The sequence below is a fragment of the Molothrus aeneus genome, chromosome 1 (assembly GCF_037042795.1).
Source record: "Molothrus aeneus isolate 106 chromosome 1, BPBGC_Maene_1.0, whole genome shotgun sequence".
NCBI classification, from domain to species: domain Eukaryota; kingdom Metazoa; phylum Chordata; class Aves; order Passeriformes; family Icteridae; genus Molothrus; species Molothrus aeneus.
The window spans coordinates 110,798,904-110,821,543 of record NC_089646.1 but is presented as its reverse complement, the minus strand read 5'-3'; the positions used below and the strand labels follow the sequence as shown (position 1 = coordinate 110,821,543).

Below are 22,640 nucleotides of genomic sequence, written 5' to 3'. Positions count from 1 at the left end.
GCAAACAAATTGCACCTGACTATGTATACAAAACTCAAGACCTTTCAATTTATTAAATAGAAGTTATTACTGTTTGCAGGAAAGGAGGTGATGCTCCTTGCCAGCTACATATGGCAACATATTCCTAGATGCTTGTTTTTATTTTTACCAATTACAGCTTAGGGTTAATGTGTGTATGTGTGTGTTTTCTTTTTCAAAAGCTAGTGCAGGTTGAGGTATTTTTCTAAAAACAAACATACACACCTGTAGTAGTGACCACATTTTAACCACAGGCTTCTGGATTCTACAGGTTCACAATGTTAAAACAGATTTGTACTCGCATCTTACTTAAGTAAAATGTCAAATTGGTGTCTTCAGTCTTAATTTCATCCTTATGTACTGCTAATTCTTTATGTCCATAATTATCACCTTCTTCACTTTAATCTTATGTTCTGCTTCATTATGGACTAGTTTGCCTTAGTTTGTCCTCTGTGTGGTCTTTCAGAGTTTTAGCAAGTATTGATTTTCCACAGAACAGTTTCTTCTCTTTCCAACACTACATAGTCAAGCTCATAAAACCAAACAAAAGAATTCCTTTGTAACTTTTTCCAGCATTGTTTGTTTAGATTTCTACGCATGCAATTTAGTCTAGTTTCACGTAGCAGAAATTAAAACACTGTTCTTGCTAGAAACTGCAGAGACTGGGACTAATGCCTGCCAGAGAGACTGAGGCACCAGGTACAAAGCTTCAGTTTCACTAAACAGAAACAACAAATCAGATTTGCTGCTCATTTTAGATGCAAGCAGCAAACCAGGGCTTCCTTTTGCTTTAATTCCATCAACACTGGCATTATGCCACATAAGATAACATGTTAACAAGGCTCTGGAAGCTGAGGACTTAAACACACAATAAAGCAGCAATTAAAAAATTGTGGAGATGAAGGAATAACCAAGTGAGAACAGCAAGAACAAGTCAGGCCAGAGACTTGTTGAACTCAACATCCTATCTGGGACAGTGGCCCCTGTGAGGTGCAAAAAGCAAAGAAGCACAAAGCAAGGGAATGCTTCTTCCCTGGTACACTCCTGAGGAGTGTGGTGACCTGTAACTCTAGAACTTCCCAAGGGAGCATAAACTGAATTACTAGGTGATCAGAATTTTCTCCAGAAAAAAAAAATCCAATCACTTTTAAACCAAACTCTGCAGAATTCTGGTAATATTGTAAAATTTCTTATATTCTAATTAATGTTTTTAATGTCTGCAAAGAAAGTCACTGGAAGGGACCACAGGTAGGTCACCAGCCATAGATTTCTGATCATGTCATCGTGGTTTATTATTGCTACAACATCTAAAGAAGTCTCAGAAAAGATATGAGTTATTATGATTATGCTGAGAACTGTACTAAAATGTACAAAAAGAAGTGGCAACCTCTGTTCAATGAATTTGTGGCAGATAATGAGGCTAAGCAATGAAGTGCATTTTAAAAGAGTCACAGTGGTGATCAAAAAAAAATACATTGAAAGATATTTTTCTTGCAATTCAACTTTACAATACTACCAACACTTGGGGATCTCCTTCAGAACATTTCATTCATTCATTCCAGTTCATTCCAGATCTGGAAAACACAAGCATCTTTCTTCTTTTCAAAAACAGAGCTAGTGCTGCTAATAAGCAGATGGAGATTTTTACAATTACTGGCTGCAAGTCTTATAAAAATTAAATCCATTTGCTGTTCTTCCACTTAAAATGCATGGTAACAAAGCAACAGAAATTAGCATTCAGTGGTCTCTTAAATCATCCCTCCCTGCTCAAAATGTGAAAATAAACCACCACACATTATATCACCAGCAGTCTTACTTTTTCAGCTCTGTGATGACGACAAGGATCACGACTGTGTCAAAGGCAAATGGCTATTGTCTACATTATTACTTCTGACTGTTCAGAGCATCTGCAGCATGCAAGGCACAGAGCAACTTTCCTCCACCACTTTCCAAAATCCTTACAAATTAATTGATGGCAATTAACATCTGACTTGTATTTGAAAACCCTGCAACTCACATGCAGAGGATGCAAAAAGTTTTGCTTCTTCACAACCAAATTTTTGAAGTCACAAGCAACTTGTGCATTAAAAGTGCAGAAATGCTCAAAGTAGCTGCAAAGTACATGCAACAAAAATTATGCTGGGTACTTTTAATAACATAGTGCAACTACTCCCCATCAAATCTAACTGTCATTCTTGCCTTCAAAAAGTAAGTTGTAACACAGAAGTGTGGCATACAAGTTATGTTCCCTTCCAATCCTATATAAAATCATGTCCTAGTTTTCCTTTCCATTATAATTCCATTATTTCCTGAATTACGATTTCTTCTACTTACCTCCCAACAAAATGTACTATAATAACATAAAAATTTATACTCAGCATCCACAAGGATGATCCACTAAGGAGATATGTGAAATATTTTTCACTTAGAGTTGTTAAAGTGATGAATCAACTCAGCATCTTCATTATCAACAAAAGTGATTGATACATTCAGATTTTCTTTCTTTTTTTTAACACTGAAGAAACCAAACCAGAGATTTTGCCATAGGCTTTTCTTCTGAGTTCATTAGATTTGAGAAGCCATCAATATGTATGGGTATCATTTATCTAAAATTGTAAAGCCACACACAAAAATAAAAACTCTGCCCTGTTCTGATGCCTTCTTAACTACCTTTTTCCTCCACAACTGCTGTGGTTAATGGAAAGTTTTTTCAGGTAAGAAAAGCATCACAGAATCTTTAAATTGTAAATAATGTAAGGATCAAGCCTAGCTCTACTGTTTGCATAGGAAAACTAGACTCAAGTGCATATAAAGGCTACCAAGTAGAGGGGAATAATCACCCTCCTGGCATTTGTTTCAGACTTGTTTCATATAAAAACATTGGTTTTGTTGATGTTCAAACTGACAGTCTTATCTATTGTCTGGCTCATTGCTTTTTAGCCATGAGAACAGCAATTATGTCCTATTTTATTTCCTCATCCTAAATTTGCACCCTTCAAAAAGTCTGCTTAGCCTGATATTTTTTAATCCACCATTCCACCCCTAAACTATTCAGAAGAAAATATATCTCTTTCTCTTCTTCTCCTCCTCCAGTTACTACAGACTGAGGCTGATGACAGTTTCTTAGTCTGAAGAGATGCTTTGGCCCTTCCTTTTTAAACCAGTAAGCAAAGACCATACAAAAACTCATATCTTTCCAACACACCACAAATATCTCACATTATAAGGATTCATCTGTTGAGTTCCATCAAGGAGGAACAAGTAAGTCAAAGCTTCTGTAATGTGTCCTGGTATACAGCTATATTAATCTGGTTTTACAAGCAGCTATGTAAAACTGTTGCATTACAGTCCATAATATGAATTCTTTTCTCTGTACAAGTCTGCAAAGAACTTGTCAAAAGGCAACATGATGCTTTATCTACAACTGTCACAAATAAAAGATCTTTTTTCACATTCTGCCTTTAAGATAATACACTATTAGACTGGGGTATTTATTTATTCATTTATTCTTTTTACAAGTAGGTATACTGTTTTCCCATTCTATAAATGTTTCATATCCTAGACAAATCACATTATTACCAGAACATACCAGATTCACAACTTGGCAAGACCAATTTTATTTTTTTTTTACTTTCATGATGCTTCAATGTACTTCAACAAATGTTTATGTTTAAAAAAACCCCAACATAGTGCTTCTCCAATTAGCCATATAAATTAAAGATTTAAATTTAAAAAAACTCCACAAACCATAAATTAAAAAGTGCAGACTTACCTTCGCACTTCTCCCTCACCTAATCAAGCAAATCAAAGAAACTTAAGTCTGTGACTCTCACTCCAGAGAAGGTGAACTCTTCTCTAGACAAGTCTGGCTAGAGCCATCACCCTCTACAAAATGCACCCTCCATGCTGTCTCAAAAGCTCCTCTCCTTCCCTATGTCTGTACAGAAAGCTTTATTAAAAACATGAGGTAAGCATAAACTGGGCTACGTGAAAGAACACCCTGCAGAAGCCACGCAGAGCAGCAGGTGGTAGAGAAGACAGCTACAAAGGGTATCCACTGCACTGACCAAGCGGAGACTCGTTTGCAACATTGTCTTTTGGTATGTGACTTCTCAATTGCTCTGCAAAGAAGGCACCGAGGGTGGTGATGGTAAAAAGGACAAAAATCATACACGCTGAAAAGCCCACAGCACACTAACATGGGAATAGCTGTAGGGGAGTCTACCAAGGATCATTCTACCCCCCTACTTTTGTCTCCAACTATGATTAATGTCAGATGTTTAGGGAAGAGTTTAAAACAGGACAAGCATGCAGCAGGGCTGCTACAGAAGAGTCTTCCTGATTCCAGTTTGTGGCTACAACTAGAGGCAAGATCTTTGTATTTAATTCTTAACAGATTTGTCTTGTCTTTCTTGAGTTTGTCCAGTTAGTCTTGAACCCATGTAATCTTTCAGCACCTGTATCATTCTGTGACAAGGAGTTCGGCAGCTCATATCAACTGGGTGAATGAACTCCATTTTAATGCTGAATCAACCTGCTAGTTTCACTTGATGTGTCCTAGCATGAGACAGTGCCTGGTCATTCAGTTATCTGAATGACTTCTTATCTATTTATGAGGCATGGGTTTCTTTCATGTCCTCTCCATAACAATCTCTTTATGAGGTTGAAGATTTCTATTCTCTAGAACGTTTTACTCCTACCAACTTGCTCTGAAGCTTTTCGAGTTCCACTGCACCTTTTTTCTTATCAATGGAAAGACCAAAGCTACTATCCACAAATACAGCTTGTGTGCAAGCTTAAGGGATTATTGAAGTTGTGGTGGTTTTAGAAGCCTTTCAGAGGCTTAAAACCCAGAACAAACCTCAACCCTTCTCATACCTGACTATTTAGGTCAGGATGAAGCTGCTCTGCCCATTGTGTCTGCCTTCACAAGCAGACAGCTCTAGTCTGGTTTTCTCACTTAGCTTTAATGTTCCCTTTCCCATGCACAGGAGGGTGTCAAGGTGCCTGCAAAACAGCAACAAGTTTGCAGCAATCAGTGTTTCTAAAGAGTTTCAGCCAGATGAGAGTATTTGGTGGCATAGGACTAAAATGTTGCATTAGGCAAGACAGAACCAGGGAACTGACACCAAACAATGGCCAGGTGAAGGTGAATGGGGACAAGAGAATGAAATAGTGACTGTGCTGAGAAGAGGAGACAGAGTGGGAGGAGAACGACTGGGACTGAGTCAAAAAGAATGCCACTGTGCTGGGACTGAGCAGTGAATCAACAGCCATGTGCAACAGCTTCTCCATGTGTCCAGGAAGCTGGAATAACAAAGCTTGGCTGAAGTTGTGAGTAGTGGGAAAGATATCACATGAAGTAACAATTTCATAGCGCATTTCCAGAGAGATTGAGGACAAAGATAAAACCAGCAGGTAGTCAAGGTTGCTGCCCTCGTCTGAATGCAAATAATGTTATCCTAAGGAGGATAAAAAGGGATGGAGCAGCTGGCCTACACACGAGAATGTGCTAACAGATTCCTACAGAGCAGGAAAAATCCTCTTTAACATATTTTAATATATTATAGCTATGGAGTTAGAGACCATCTCCACAGAAGGGGTTAACCAGTCACCAGGGTTGTTAGTCTGGAACATGAGTGTCCTGATAACAAAAGAACTGTAAATCTGAACTGTCATCTACAGATGATTCAGACGTTTGTATAGAAACTGCTTATCACAGAACATGACACAGACCCTGACAAACTGGATATCAGAGGCATTACATTTTCATACCATTCCCATCCCTTCTTATTGTTCCCAAGAAAGTCAACCCCTTGCCCTCGCCCAACATTTCATACCTCTAAATTTCATACCTCTAAATTTCTCAAGTTCTATTATACATAGTCTCAGTTTTATTCCATTTGTTCTGCCCCTCTCTTATCTATCCAACACACTTCCACACTGCAATGGGAGCCAGGAACAAAAGTCATGTTCCCAATACTCTACCATCAAACTGCATTCTTTACAAGCTAAAGATACTCTGCCATGACTTAAAAAAACCCCAAACCAACCACAAAACAAAACCCCACATAACTGTCTTCTTCCATATATAGATATAGAGGGAGCTTCATTCATTAAAGAGAGATACACAGGAGCATCATCCATTAAAGAGAAACACACTGGGAAAAACCTCAGGGGTTTTTAATAACCCCGAGGTTGGTTTAGAATTCTTTCTAAACTTTGGTCTTCCTGTGTTTTCTAAGATATTCTAAATTTACTACTAGATCTTTACAATGCAGTAGATTCTACAAAGAGCTGCCACACACTAACCCTTACTACAACAAAAATTTCTGTTTTGGTGAAAATTGAAAAGGAACTCATTAGAAGGGGAAGCCTAAATACAAGGATAGTTAGATGATTTTGGTACACTTCATGTACTTTGTAGAACTTTACTTGTTCTACCAGGAATTGGATGACCTTGGACATTTAGGTGTCTTATTTTAACTTAAAAGCCATTTTATAAGCAGTATTACACATGCAATTTTTTTGAGACAGACAGATGCATGCCTTTCTTATGCGGCTGCCACAAATCTCAACACCACTAAAGCTCACTTGTGAAAAGATGGAAGCTGCAACTGCACTAGGAACCTTGAAATGACATGCAATGCTTTTTTTTCCACAACTGGTTGCAGCAAACATCCTTGATAGTAAAAGAAAACTTTATTTTCCCCAATAAATTAGGTCCCTCTCCTGATGCCATGAACTAACAGAACGGGTTACATAACCAGCCACTAAAAGACCACAAAATTATTTTTAAAGCACCATGACAACCCACAAGGAAGATGTAACCAAAGGCTTTTAGAGAATTCAAGCCATTAGCCTATCTACTCTGTTCAGGTCTCCTTCCAGAACTACAGTGTTTAGAAAGCACATTTATAAGAAAGAGAAATTATTAAGACTGGTCCTATGTGTCCCATTAAAGTTCTCTTCCACCACTTCTTCAAAATCTATTTCCAACAAATTCAAATCTCTCCCCTCCAATTTATCCTGAAGACTCCTGAGATAGTTTGGAAGACAAAGTCAGACAAATCAAAACTCAGCAGCTTTCTCACTGTGCTCATGACCCTTTGCAGAACACAAAACTATTAGCAAATTATCCATAATAGCAAACAACAGAAAGCTTCATCAGAGGCGAATAAACCAGCAAGACAAAAGCCTTTAACTTTCTATTAATGTTGCTAATTCCTCTGGCTTTATCCTCTCTCTCCTTTCAAAGGAGAGCACTGCACTCCCAGCAGTGCATGCTCTGCTCATCCCTGTAGCCTCTTCTGCTGCAGCACCAGGCAATCTACCAACAGGAGACAGACAAAACCCTCTTTCATTGCTTCACCTCTTTAGATGGAGGTCAGGGCCCTACAGAGCGAGCATATACTGCTTTGCTTCTCCCTGTTGATCCTAAAGATCCTCTGTGGCGCTGTCAAGAGCCATGCCCCAGAGAGGTGCTGGACCTGAGGAAATGCAGATGCCTTGTGTGACATGCAGCTGCAGGACAGGCCTCTTGAATCTTGTTTAAAACACCAGGCAGACTTGGGGAGGATGTGGGAAGATGACAAAGAGAGGGGCATTCAATACATGGATGCCAAGACAGCAATGCTGTCAGCTGTGCTCAAAGTTGTTGCTCTCCAGAGCTGTGTAAGAAAGAACACGGGGCTCAACTGAAGCCTTAAATTAAACAAAGCAGAGGGGTTGGATTAGCATTTACAAACAGCCTGGTGCTTCAAACAACATAAAAATACACTCTGGGAATGACAGCTCAAGGCAGCAAGGTCTAAAGTCTGTTTATGTCACTGTCATAGGTGCTGTGATCCATCAAATTTCATGAATCCATGGATTCATGGATGAGGTACACAGAAATCTCTGCTAAGCTTAGTTAATAAGTCATCCAGGAATTTCACAAACTAGGCACAAAGAAGCCCAGCTACCTCAGTAACACTGTGGAATCACCTATCTGTATGTATGAAAACTGTGATTAAAGATGCTTCCTTCAAAATGGGCATCACAGACTTCAGGCATTTTGACACTGCCAAAACCACACATAACATGAATCAAGACATTCATATAACTGTGTCCTTGAGGAAGATAAGGAACCAATTCAGCCACATTGACATTTGAACCCCTGTGTCCCAGAATTATGAAGAAAAATAGTCCCAATATGGTTTAAACTATCAAAGCAAGGAATATCTGAGCCACTTAGGTATTAGCTGAGCTAGTGTCATCAGTCCTGTTTTAAAATTAATGGGGTCATTGTTTAACTACAGACTGAAAAAAAAAGCTAGTTATAACACAAATAGCTATAGCACCCCCAGAAACATCCTGTTTCCTATTCTGATAAGCTGACCAAATCATGGAAACAAAGTTGAGAAGGGAAATATTGTCTGTGACTAAGGAAAAAAGCTTCAAGGCTTGATTCCTGCATCAGAAGATGCAGAGACATCCCTGCAGCCAGGATGCAGCAGAAAGCAGCTGGTGCACAGGTTCATTTTCTCTGATCATTCAAGTATAATTCCTTTCACTTTGCAGGCATGAATGCCTGTTTCTGTACCACTACTGACTTGCAATCTGTTGACTTGTAGGTCTTGCCTAAAAGGCCCAGCTGAAGAGCCCAGTTCTACCCAGAAATATAAGGTTCCTGTTTTTGGAAAGACAAAGAGAAGAGACACAGGGAAGGGAGAAGGATGCTGCCCAGATAGGTTATGCTGTCTTCATCATTCAAGTTTTCCGGGACCCAACTAGATAAAGCCCTAAGCAACCTTGTCTGCTTTGTATCTGAGACTGTCTTGTGCAGGTTGAATTGGAGAAATCTGGAAATTGCTTTCAAGCTGAATTATTGCATAAATTACATTTAGAAAAAAAAAGATGGAAGTTTGTGGGTATTTTGTATATACACTTCCTTCAGTAATGAACTGACAAAAGTAAGTGCTTGCAATAACACAGTCATATCATCATCCTTTATCCATGTTAAGTCATCAGTCTGACAGGATGACACAAATTCCATTTGCCATAATAATGATTCCCTACCATGAGATAATCTGTTTTAAATTCTGTTACACAACCATAGTTCTAGACTCGATTCTAATTACCAAGCCAATGTTAGTTATAATTACCATTATAATGGATCAAGAAAGCCAGGACACAAAAGCAAGTCCAGAAATAACAGCAAACCTTGGCCTGTTCATCTTTTAAGTGACCTCTTCAGAATTTCATTAAGTATGTTGAATCCCCTCCAATGTAATGCCACAGAAGGACAGAATTTGTTTTGAGGGCTTTTTTTTTAAGAGCCAGGTTAAGACAGTAATAAATCCACAAACTAAACAGCTGAATGAACCTTAATTTGAAAGATCAGAAGGTCTCAGGTAAGAGACACAGACCTACACATATCCATGCAGGAAGGACTTCTTTCCCTGCGTTCTTCACTCAGGGAAAACCCCAAAATAAACCTTTTGCACAACATTAAAATAGTTTTTGCACATTATTCAGCATCACATCAGCTCATCCACTGTCAGGGCACACAGACTGCAGAACAATAGAGAGCTGAGAATGTGGCAGGGATTTATTAAAGAGCTTTGAAACAACACATGGCAAATCTCTTTTTCAGTTGTCTGTTCTCATACAGCATAATAGTTTGGGGATATTACCACTCTCTATGTATTCCAGTCCCTACCAGGTGCCTATGAGAGAGAGCTGGAGAGGGACTTCTTACAAGGTCTTGTAGCAGCAGGGCAAGGGGGAATGGCTTTAAATTGAATGAGAGCACCTTTAGATATTAGGGAGAAAATCTGAAGGTGGCGAGACACTGGAAAAAATTGCCTCGAGAAGTTGTGGGTGTACCACCTCTGAAAGTGTTCAAGGCCAGGCTGGATGGAACTTTAAGCAACCTGGTCTAGTGAAAGGTGATGGCTATGTCAGGGGCTTGAAATGGAATGATCTTTAATTTTCCTTCCAAGCCAAACCATTCTATGGTTCTAAGATTCAAAGGGAACAAGCTCTTAATCATGTGACTTTTTGATAAATTTTCACCCAAACCAGAAGTTAAGATCAGCAGAAAAGTGTCTACTGCACTTATTAGTGTGCTGTGCAAATAAAGAGGATCTGCTGTAACCAGTTAAGCTTCATTTATGCTACATAGCAAGTATATAAGACTAATTCCTCACACCATTCTGGAATAAACCTCACTTGCTCCCCATGTAAAGCAAGCAAATCTGGGTACTCATCAGAAACTAACAAAGTGGATTTACCAGGGAGGGCACAAAGAAAAGGCCATACTCTTGTAAGGTACCAAAATTATATACTCCATACAAATGCTGGCCTACTTTAAAGGATTAAGTGTTTTGAGGAAGGGTTCAAGTAGGGAAGATGATGCCACTCGATGCACAGAGCCAGAGAAAGCTCCCAGATTCAGAGGTAGTGTGGAAGGAGAGAGGAATTTACCACAGGAGCACACATTTTTATTTATTTCCTAGCATTTAAATATTTATAAGTTTAAAATAATTCATAGATAAGCAGTTCCTACAAAATATGGAACCTAGCTCACAAGACAAAGTCTCTAGACAAGTTTGGCAAAAAGTAGTCACTACCAGTGCATAAAAATAGAGAGTTTTTAAATTTTGAAGTGATTACATGGCACTCTTTTGGAAAACATGTATGCTGAAAAACTAACATTAATGGTTAATCTTTATTTTAGTATCATGTTCTCCAAGAAAAAAGTTCTCTAGGTATTCACCACTGGTAACTGGAAATGTAGGAACTGTAAGAATAGAAAGAATAGAACCATCTGGGGTCACCTTGTCAGATCTTTGTCCTGCATCATCTTAAGCAAAAATGCAACCACTTACAGGTCAAATGAAAGCTAACATAAAATAACCCCCTCATCGCCTAAAAATAGCTAAAGGAAAGTAAAGCATGGTCTTGTCATATCTTGCACATGCTTCCTTCAAAAATTCTGAAGACAAAAATTAGCTGTTACCACAAGGCCAGCTTCAACTTGCCTTCCTCATTATCCACTATCAAGCAGCTTTACACATCAGAAGTGGATAGTTGATAGGAAAGACACAGCACAGGGAATTGGAACATAAACTGAGTCGTGACTGCAGCTTTACAGCCTAGAGATAAGCAAGAGTCTTATCTTCCAACCAAAACAATATGTGAAGCTTTTCTATGCAGTTAATATCACCGAATAGAAGTAATTTTAAAATTAGATATATTAGTATATAAAGGAGTAGGGGAAGAAATTTCCCAGTAGAAACATAATACACTCCTACCAAGAGTAAATACTACCATAAAGATATTTTGGCAGTAATCCTAAACCTCCAGAACTTCTTGGTATTTGGCATATTTTGAAGTGGCGTAAAAGAAATTTCATGGTCTTTGGATTATCCACACACTCCATTAGATTCTAGATATTTAGTAAATACCACAAAAATGATGATATATCAACATTTGGCTTTTTTTTTTCCTTCCCTCACCATGAACTAGGCCACAAAATTAACAGGCCTTTTTAAAGAATACTCATACAGCAAATGACCTCCTATAGTGAACAGTGCTTTCTATTCTGTCTTGGAAACCTCTCAGCTTGCCTGCAGTTTTTTCCTAGCAGTTTTTCCCTTGGAAAACAGCATATCCCAAGTAAAGCAAAACAAAGACTGCAGCAGGCAGAGCAATCACTGGGGATTTACCCTCCTGCATACACCGAATTCCCAGAAGAAAGTTTTCTGCTGAGGGTGACCACCCAGCAAAATTCCCAGGATGCTACTCCAGCTGAGATGGGGGAAGAGGAAATCTGTGGGGACAGTCTGTTTCCCAATGCACCCACATGTTTTGTACTAGCATAACTATTCTGGTTAGATTTAAAAACTTTTTATTACAGTATGATTGCATCCCAAAAAATCCTCTCATGAGCGTCATTAACATGAATGTGTCTCATAATGTTTATCCAACTTTCCATGTACACTGGGCTAAGTCATGCTGGTGTAATAAAAACAGGACAACTTTTACCAGTGGCATAAATCTCAATTCTGTTTTCACAGCTTTATGCAGACCATGCAGCCTCTTCTGATGCTGCAGCCTGGGATTTAGGCAATATAAAATAAGTTCTTCAAAACTTGAAACACTTGACTAACCCTTGCTGAACTCTGAGCTACAGCTGCTAGAGTGGGACTGATACCCACAAGAACCTGATGAGTGCCAGGTCATATACGTTGCCACAGCCAGACCCGCTGCTTCACAGAATCAATTAGGCTGGAAAAGATTCTAAGATCATCAAGTCCAACCTATGACCAAACACCACGTTCAACTAGACCATGGCACCATGGCACTAGTGCCACATCCAGTCTTTCCTTAAACACCTTCAGGGATGGTGACTCCACCACCTTCCTGGGCAGCTCTTTCCAATGCCTGATCACTCTTTCCGTGCATAAATTCTTCCTGGTGTCCAATCTGAGCCTCCCTCGGCACAGCTTGAGGCTAATTTCTTTTGTCCCCTCACTTGTCGCCTGGGAGAAGACTCCGACCCCACCTGGCTACAGCCTCCTATCAGGGGGTTGTAGAGGTGATGAGGTCTCCAGTGAGCTGTTCTCCGGACTGAACACCCCCTGCTCTCAGCTGCTCCTCATCACACCTGTGCTCCAGACCCTTCCCCAGCTCCGCTGCCCTTCCCTGGACTCGCCCCAGCCCCTCAATGTCCTCCTTGTGGTGAGGGGCCACGGACAGAGCAGCGTCCCACCCTGCAGCCCCGGCAAGGCAGCAGGACCCTGCCATGGGGCGGATTCCTGGGAAACTGGAGGCTGCTCTCCCTCCTGTGTGAGCAGGACTCCCTGTCACACTCACTCGCGAGCATTTTCATACAGAATCGAAACATAAACGAGTTTCCATAAGTTTCAATCCGCTTCGCTGACAGCCCGGCCCGTGGCCCCGCCGGCCGAGGTTCCCGGGCCTGCGGCGCCCTCTGCCGGGCTGCTCCGGCACCGATCCCCGGCGGATCCGCTCCCACAGCCGCACCTCCTCGGGCCGATGTTCCCCGGCTGCCAGGCCAGCGCTGCCGCTTCTCCTTCCCCCGGCTGCCCCTCTGGGGGTCACAGCCCGGCCCCTCCGCTCTGCCCGCCCCGCCTGGGGCTTCTCCCCCACATTCCGGGGAGTGCTGCCGGCGCGGGGCTCCCTGGTGCGGCACCAGCCCCCAGCAGCAGAGAGAGGGTAAATCACAGTGACAGGATCACTTAGGCTGGAAAAGACCTCTGAGGTCACCGAACCCAACCTCTGAACAAACACCACCACCACGTCAACTAGACCACGGCACTAAGTGCCACGTCCAGTCTTTGCTTGAACACTTCCAGGGACAGTGACCCTGAGCAGCACATTTCAAATGTTACTTCGGCCTAGGGTACCATCACATCTCAAGTCTTTTCACACATGTCAGTTCACTGTAAGATACTAAATAAAGATCTATAGCTGACAGAGAATGCTTCCTTAGAGATAAACTTACATTTTTTGCAATTAAAAAAAAAAAAGCTACCATATCTTAGCCAGCAATATTCCATTCTCACTGCTTTCCCTTTCTGGAGCTCTGCAATCCTCATCACTGAAAAGGGAGTCCTACACGTAGTCCTTTACCCCATCATGCTCTATTCCCAACACCTGAGTTTTTAGATAGTCACAGTCTCAAGGTACTAAAGAGAAATGGGAAACGGTCTCTCACCCACCACACTACAGGAAATTTGGGCACCAACTCGTCACAAGCAGCCAGGGACTATACAGAGTCCAGATGAGCATCTCTGGTGAGAAACCCACCCACCTGATGACTTTTTGCACACACACTGACATACAGGAAATTCAATTTTAATATAAGAATAAGCTGCTCCACTGCAAGGGTGACCAAGCACTGACACATGTTGCCCAGAGAACGTTTGGAGTCTCTGCCCTTGGAAATACTCAAAACGAAACCTGACACAGCCGTGAACAGCCAGCTTCAGCTGCCCAGATGTGAGCAGAGGGGTTTGACCAGGCACTCTCCAGAGGTGCCTTCTCACCTCAGCCATCCTGTGATTCAGTGATCACACTGCCAAGCTCTGTGGGAGGGGCAGTGCTTGGTTTTGAGGTTTGGCAGTCAAAGAAAATGCCTTGAAATTCTTGTGCACAGAATTCCTACTGAAAAGATAAAGTAAGCAAAATCCTCACACTACCCCAATTCAAATGCAAACAAATATGAATACATTCCATAATTATAGCAGTGGCTTTTTTTTCTTAAGATTGGAACAATTTCTCACCTTACAAAGCTCATCATTTTCCTCTTTGACAGGCAGAGAATTAGTATTTGTGCAAGAGTCTGAGTCTGATATCTCTACTGAGCTGTCCTCTTTTTCTGACCCATCGCACTGATCAGTGGAATCAGTATCCTTCTCCCAGTCAATAAGCTTCAATTCATCTAAAATAGAAGATGGGTAAAAAGAGTTTTTCTTAATCACCATCTCTCATAAGTACAAAGTCAGAGTAATACTACAGCTATCCTGAACTTGGGGGAAGAATTGCAACATTATTTTTTAACTATGTTCAACTGATCTTTATGTTTAAGTGTTTTGTGTCTCACAAAAATCTAAATCCTACTAGCCAAATGTGTTCTGTGAGGAAGGAAAAAAATTACATACATAAAAAAAATATTTCAAAGTCCTGTCTGCAAAGAGGTGGTACATTTAACTGCACAGGTAGGTAGGGTGTTCTCTTTAGTTTAGTTATTAATAATTTTTCCATGGTTTAGTTAGGGTTTTTTTTGCCCAGCTTCATTGGATTTTCCACATGTACTTGTTCAGAATTAACTGTTCTAAGCAAATGCCTTAAACAATGTCAACATCTGCTATCAGTGGTAACCCTCACAAAAGAACAAAAAAGCTAGTTGAAATGGTCACCTCCTAAAACACCATGCCTCAATATACAGGTCTGCAAATCAAATCTCTAAGCACATCAAAGAGAGAACTGTTGAGGGCAAATTAATAGAAACAGGAATAAGGAAAGATGGAGGTAAAAAATAACAAATAAAGCCCAAACAAACCCACAATGCAATGGCAATAAACAAAGAGATGCCAGCAGAAATGCAGAACTTTTTTCCACCACCCTCAGGACCATGTAGTATTTAATGCAACTCCAAAAGTCCATTTGTAACTCCAAGGATCTACTGAAGGGCATGGAGACTTGAGCTGCAGTAGCACCCTCACAATCCTTTAGGTGCAAACATCACAAGGTACTGAGAGAGATAATTTCAACGTGTTTTGCATAAATGAGCATGTTCGAAGGAGAAGGAATGAAAGATTTTGGGGGGCTGCTTTTTGATTTTGTAAATGTCATATTTCTAACACTGGAATAGTCATGTACAGGGGAGAGGCAGCAGAGAAAGAAGGCACCTGCACCATGCTCCAGGCATCTGAACATATCCACGGAACTGTAACAGTACCTTCTGTACTTGGCAGTGCTACTGTAATCTAAATACTAGTTCCTACATTGACCTTTCAGACTCTGAAGTCACACAGCTATAGTGCTGCCACCTTTTACACACACAAATGCATTTCTGTTTCTGACTATGAGGAAGCTTCATCAGAAATTTTAAACACAGACATCATCAAGCAAGTAGAGCAAAGAGGTTTATTTGAAGCTGTGTGACAACGGAATAAATTACTTGATGAAATACAAGGCAATCCATTTTATCTTGTCACACGGAAGTACTAACACTCAAAGTGAACTTCACATGAAAGGGAACATCTCTAAAAAATACTTTCTCCCTACTGTCACCACACCTACAACTGTACCTATATATGCACACACACATAGAGGCACCCTGGGTACAATACTAAAATTAGTGTATATCATGGTTACTTCAAAAACATAGAAATTACAGTTCTTTTACTGCCCACTGCTTTCAGGATATTTTTGGGTTTAGAAGAAAAACATGACAATTATTGGATTTTATCAGTAACCTTCAAGCAGATACATAACTCATCAGGGTTTCTTCAATTACACAGAGAAACCAAATTTTGCTATCTTATAAGCATAAAAATACTGTCTCTTAAAAAAAAAGGAAGATTAAAGCCTGCAGGATATACTTTCAGGGGATAAGTGAATGATATTAATGGTAGGTTAGAAAAATTCCTACTCAGCAACAGATTGCAGTTTAGAAAATGAACAGTCTTTCCTTTTCTAAAAGAAGAAAATTACAAGGAATTACAAAGATAGCCATCAGATATGCCAATGACAGTGTTATATAGATAAAAGGAGGAAGATTTTGCATTTTTGTTTTACACCTAAGGAGCATATTTCACCAGTGTCCCGCACAAAACAAGAAGTCATCAATCAGTCAATCTATTTGCTCAGCTCACAGCAGCATTTGAATGCTTTGCCAGACATCCAGGATCCAGTCTAACTGTAATATTTCAGATCTAACTGAAGTACTACAAAGTTAACCTAACTTGTTTTACATTGTAAAGTCCTCCTAACAAGTTCTAATGCAACTTATACATTATCCCAATTAACTTCTATAATAGAGCATATGATTTTTCTGTCTTCAGCTGCACTTTTTAATCAGTTTCTCTCCCCTCTGTCATTTCCTGGTCCATGAATTAGATAGGAAGTTCTAGGAACTAAACTCATGGCTGTTCACATAGTACAGCTAACAGGGGAAGCAAGGAAGACTGTGTTCTGAAATGAAAATAGATGGCACACAAGATGATGCTATCTGCAGCTGCAAAGCCTGCCATATCTAATCAGTAGATGCACAAAACTGTGTTCCTTTACTCCAAGGTTTAAAGTTTTTGTACATAATTTATAATAAAACCTTACTCTATACCCAGATGAAATGTATGAAAAAAACCCAAAAAACCAAAAGAAACAAACCCCTCCAACTGATCTAACCAAAATAGGAATGGATCATGTCATTTTGTCAGAATGACCTCAAGAATATTTTCATTACAGCACCTGAAATTGAAAGAAGATTTCTTGTTAAGTCTTGCATTTGAACTTACCTTCACTACTTTTGTCCTCTAACAATAAATCACATCCGCTAGGAAAGTCCTCTGTTTTGGAAGTGTCACTTTTTTTGCTGTCCAACCTTGGAATCAATGTTTTATTTCCATCATCTGAAAAATCACTGCCACTAGAGGTCCATGTTATGTCCTCAGCTTCCTTAGAGCTTTCAGCAGCAGCAGCTCCTATGAAAAAGCATTGCAAAGTGTTAGACTGCTACAGAAACACAGTTTTGTTAAATTTAAAAGTATTAAAAATTAAACTGTACTATTTTTAAAGGGCAAAATTATAAATTCTGTTACTAGGCATTAGAGATTAATAATGAATCATTAACTCACATGTATTTTTTATTCCTACATATGTTATTTTCAGTTTAGTTCTCCACAATAAATGCTAACACTTCATTTTATACAATGAGGCTACAACTGTGTCCTTCAGCAGTGTGAGGACAAGTCATGACTGTCTGACATTTAGTCCCCCTACACACAGTCCTAACACTCCTCCACATGTATCCTTGTAAAATGCTGAGTGCTTTAAAGAAAGACTGTCCTTAGAATTCTGGGTTTGGGAGCTCTCTGACTTCATCCAACAAGTAACAAAGGAATAAAAGTATTCCATCAGTAGAGATTACTCTTCAGTTTTCTCTTTCAGTTTTTTCATGAAAAAAACCAAAACTTCTCAGAAGTTGCAAGGAAAACCTCATGTGTTTTTGAAGACATTTTAATTCAAAATACTTTTCTGCATTATTTTTAGTCATAAAAGCAAGGAGAAAAGGATTCATGCTTAGCATGGAGTATACAGAAATAAGAAGGCAGAATTTTCCACTTCCTACCACTACTAAAACGTTATAAGTAAATGGGAATTTAGATAATTCCTGGGGGTTTGGAATTAGGCAGAAGAGCCTAGAAGAATAAAATGCCACCACATCTCCTCCTGCAACAGAGATGTTCTTCTTAGAAATCTAGAAAAGCTAGAACCCCAAAAGGTAAAAAAAAGTGCCCAGTAGGTCACCTACTTACATCCAACGGAAACAGCACAGCTGCTGGAGCAAGCAGAAATAGAGCCTGAAAAATACCACCCCCTCTTTTTTTCCTTTCCTCTGGGCTCAAAAAAAAATGGAAAAAACTAGAAAGAGTCAGTAAGCCCTCCTCCTCTTTATTCTGACTAGAGTTCTTTTTTTTTAATGCCAATATTAAGCAACATGGGGGCATACAGAAGACTGTAAAAGCAGGAGGTTGATAAAACTCTGGTTTTCTACCTATTGCTCATATTTACAAAATATGTACTCTCTCATGCCTGCTTGCCTGTCTAGAAGATGACAGAATAATCTCACTTTCAATCTATACAGCTAATGGCTATTTTTCATTCCCTCCTAATGAAATGTGAAGCATTTAAATATCCCATCCCTTTTATAATACACACCATATACAGAATTAGTGATGCTTCTTTCACCTTTCCAAAAGCAATAGCTAAGTGCCTGCAGCTTTGCAGAACAAATTTCTGGCACATTCTGGGTGAATGGATGAGCCCCACCACAACAGTGAGAGATTGTGTGTCTTATCAAAATTAGCTTCTAATTACAGAAACAGAAGAAGAAAGCAACCAGTACTTTGAGCCAACTTCTACCCCAATACAGAACAAAATAAAGTAACAATAGTCTGACAATGCTAACATAAATAATCAAAACATACTAGATGCACTTTCAGCAGATGTTAACACTGATCCAAGACGCTTCTTAATCCTGGATTTCTTAGTAGAAGGCCTCTGGGACTATATTAAAAAGAGACAGAGATTTAATCACTAGGACATTAAAAATAATTTTAACATGTATCAATATATTTAAAGCTGTTACTCACCTACCAAAGCTTAGCAGACCAATTTCAAATTAAATTTAAAATCTTTTACAAGACTGTAATATAATGAAGTATTAAAGCATGAGAATAGTATCATAAAATCTGAATTTTCATAGATTTGGAAAATGGAAACTTTCTATGACTATGACAGAAATCACATGTGACCTTGAGAAGAACAGGAGCCAGTATTTTCATCACTAAAATGTCAAAAGTGGGCAGTAAAAACATGCTTGATAAAGCATGTGTCGTCTTGAAAAGTTACATAAAGAATTAACTTGGTTGCCCTGTCTCTGATTTTACTATATCCCATAAGATATGCAACCCTATGACTGCTCAGTACCAGAAGAAGAAACAAAAAAGCAGCTTGGGTCAGCACAAAATACTTTTCATTCAGATCTGGCTGATCGAGCAGGATTTTCTACACTTAATTCACTATTACAAACACATTCTTTAGGTCTAGCAAAAAATCCTCAGGTGCAAACTACTGCATTTTTGATCTGTATTTTTTTTAGGAAATGTACTACTTCATCACAAATATGAAATTACTTTTGCATCCTTCAGTGTATTACTGAATTTTTCTAAGTGATGAGTGCTATCTAGAACACAACATATTAACATATGCTCCCCAAGTTACACTAACAAGTTAAGACAATGTCCTTATGTAACTGTGCTTTCCATTTTCTGTCTATTTTGACAGTTGCAACAACATGCTGTTAGTTTGGAAACAACACCAAAAGAAAACGCAACATCTTATTATTCACTCAAGCATGGAAATTCACTGTCAGTTTGCATCTCTTTGTTACACCACTAAAGCAGCATTTTACCTCCAGCACTGAAGTGCTCTCAAAACCATCCCCACACCTAAGCCACGCATTGGAAATCGAAGAAGCAGACACTGATGTCCTGACATTTGATTTTTTCAGACCTATGGGTGTCTCATCTGGGAATGGTGTGCGGTCTGCATTCCAAAGTCTCTTCCGCTAGAGAAAGGAAAAACAAAGCCATTAAACACACAGGGTAGAGATAATCAATTTCAAGTTAAATTTACTTACTCTGGATTGCCACTAGTATTTTCTGAATATTTACAAACAAATTCCAATTTGTAATGAGTTCAGGAAAAAAAAAGTCTCAAACATTTGCAAGCATCTTTTATGCAGCTCTAAAGAATAACACCATCACCAAGGTCAGGGGTAAATTAAGTTTTTGATAAATACACTTTCTGTTGGTCTAAACTATGTCTCATAATACCTGATAGCTGCTCAGTGAAGCTGAAAATATTATGTTACACAGGAACAGCTCACTAAAATACACTTTAACTAAATAATGCCTTCAAAGTCACATATTTAATGTGCTTTAATTTTATTTATGCAGGAGGTCACACTAGGTATCACTATACAGTTCACCATTAAAAATAACTAATCAACCAAAAAAAAACCCACCCCAGGCTCTTTCAGCTGTAAGAATTACACTTATTTCCACAACCATTTCCCCACCAAAAATGTTGCCTTCCCCTTACAAAGGATGCCAGAAATCATTTGGAGCATTAGATAAGTCACGAAAGAGGATTAGCATCCAGTGCTAATATCATGCAAGAGATTGTAACATCTGAAAATAGCTGAAGATGAGAGAGTTGCCTGTTATCACATCCAAAGCTATCTCTCAGATTCAACAACAGTCTGCACATAGAAATTGAACTTGAGCACGATAATCATCTTATCCTACTGTGCTGGTGAAATTTATCTTAGAAAGCACTGACTGTATCATCTAACTACATCTGTCTTCTGATATAACTTCTCTCAAGCAACTCCAGTTCCTAGGTATAAATAATTATTACTCCAAAGTTAAGTTAACCAGCTCACACATTTTCTGCCAGGCTGGTCAATCAGGACTGTAACATACATGTCAGACATATGCACAACAAAAAACAGAAAGTGAAATCATAGAATAAATATTCTGAGTTGGAAGGGACCCACAAGCATCACAGAAGCCCAACTCTTGGTCCTGCACAGACCCAAGAATCACACCACATGCCTGAGAGCACAAGCATTTGGCACTTTTTGCAAATGGCAATGCATATTTGTTTTCCATAGGGTTTCTTCAGTGCTCTTGAGAATGAAACAAGCAGTTCCCAAAAGCAGACAGTGAGCAGCATCTTACTTCACCCCTCCAGTCACAGTCCTCTGTGCACGGTAAGATAACTCACCCTGCTAAGAGCCTCTTCTAAAACTGCCGGGGGTATTTACACCTCAAAGCAGCTACTCATTATCACCAAAGTCAAACTGTCCCCATAACTACTCCCACAGATATATGAAAGGTACAATCTTGAATCTGACATGGTATTAAATCCGGAATCAACAGCGCTTTGGCAAGGACGCGATGTCAGGTAGGAGACTACAGCAGTTGAACAAGAAAGGTTGACATTACGACACAGGGAGAATTTAAACACTGCTTCCCTCACAGTGAAGATGCTGGCCTTGATTTCCAGAGTGCTTAGACAGGAACCTCTGCACTGGGCTGTCCTCTTGGCAAGTGCTTCTGATGGTTTTTAACCTTAGTCAGTGCTGGGAGTCTTGCTTATATGCCTGGTTTTGTAGCTTCTAGAAGATTTTGCGAGATATATTTTGCAGACAAAGACTTACAGCATCACATACAGCTCATCTAAAGCTTATTTCTCGAATGGGATGCTCCAGTTTTGAGGAACACATCTGTGCCAACAGCAGCACCGTAGCTTGCAAGCAGGTTTACAGGGCACCACTTCTGATGGTCAGTTAAAAGCAGAAACAGTTGCAAATAAGTGAAAATAAGTGCACATAATTGCATGCACAAAGAGTTGCCTGAAGCAAGCTTTGTAATATACTTCCATTGTTAGCAAGCTTAACAAACATAGAACTAGGGAGTTACTCCTTGTTAAGCTTCTCATTCATGCTATTCTTAAAATCAGGACATTTGCTGACAGACAGCAAACCTCAACTTCTCAGTGCTGTCCAATACCAACACAGGAAAGAAAGGATGCGACATAAGAGGCAGGGTATGAACAGCAGAATGTGGCAGCTGATACACAGCCACTGCTGCACAATTGCCAAGATTTGGGAAGGGGACACCGTATAAAAATCAGCAGGATAAAGGCTACATGTAAACTCCCTCTCCCTAAGTAAGAAGGGCTAGGGTACAAATAGAAAGGATGTGCTCACAGGTGACAAGGTTAAAAAAGCAAACTGAGTAGAACAAATAGCTAGGTTTATGCTTAGATGGCTACATTTCTATTTAGAGTGCAATCTGAAGTTGCATTGGAAGTGACTTTTACACACTGAAATTCAGTGTACAAGACAGTCATGGCTGTGACAGGCAAGAAGACTTTTCATAATTGATGACTTAACAGCAGAATAGTTTTATTTAACTCTGCACTTCTTTAGCCTGACTAAAGGCAGGGCTGCTCAGGTTTTCAGAGCAGCACTACAGAGCTGTCTCAGGGCAGGTGGTTCCTTGACAAACCAGAAACAACTGGAGCCCCCTCTTCCCCTTCTCTCTGAGCACTTGGAACTCACCAGACTCTGTGTGCAGACACAGCAACGATGAACCAAACTGACAGAAAACTTCTTTGGGAAGAAGCACGTGTTATCTACAGCTGGTGCAACAGCACAAGAAAGGATACAAGGATCAGTGGAACCAGTCCAGCAGCTGTTTGACACCATGGCAGCTTATTTACAACCTGAAGAACCATCAGTACTGTGG

At 39.7% G+C, this 22,640-nt stretch overlaps 1 protein-coding gene across 1 annotated transcript in view; it reads right to left on the bottom strand.

The window, feature by feature from the left end:
• The window catches only part of SPIDR (scaffold protein involved in DNA repair), a 200,099-nt gene that overhangs the window by 169,191 nt on the left and 8,268 nt on the right, over positions 1-22,640 (bottom strand). The window contains exons 3-6 of the mRNA XM_066547116.1: positions 19,733-19,888; positions 18,747-18,825; positions 17,055-17,240; positions 14,316-14,473 (exon numbers count right to left, since the gene is read on the bottom strand). Of these exons, the coding sequence (XP_066403213.1) occupies positions 14,316-14,473; positions 17,055-17,240; positions 18,747-18,825; positions 19,733-19,888 (579 nt within the window). The remainder of the gene's footprint in view (positions 1-14,315; positions 14,474-17,054; positions 17,241-18,746; positions 18,826-19,732; positions 19,889-22,640) is intronic.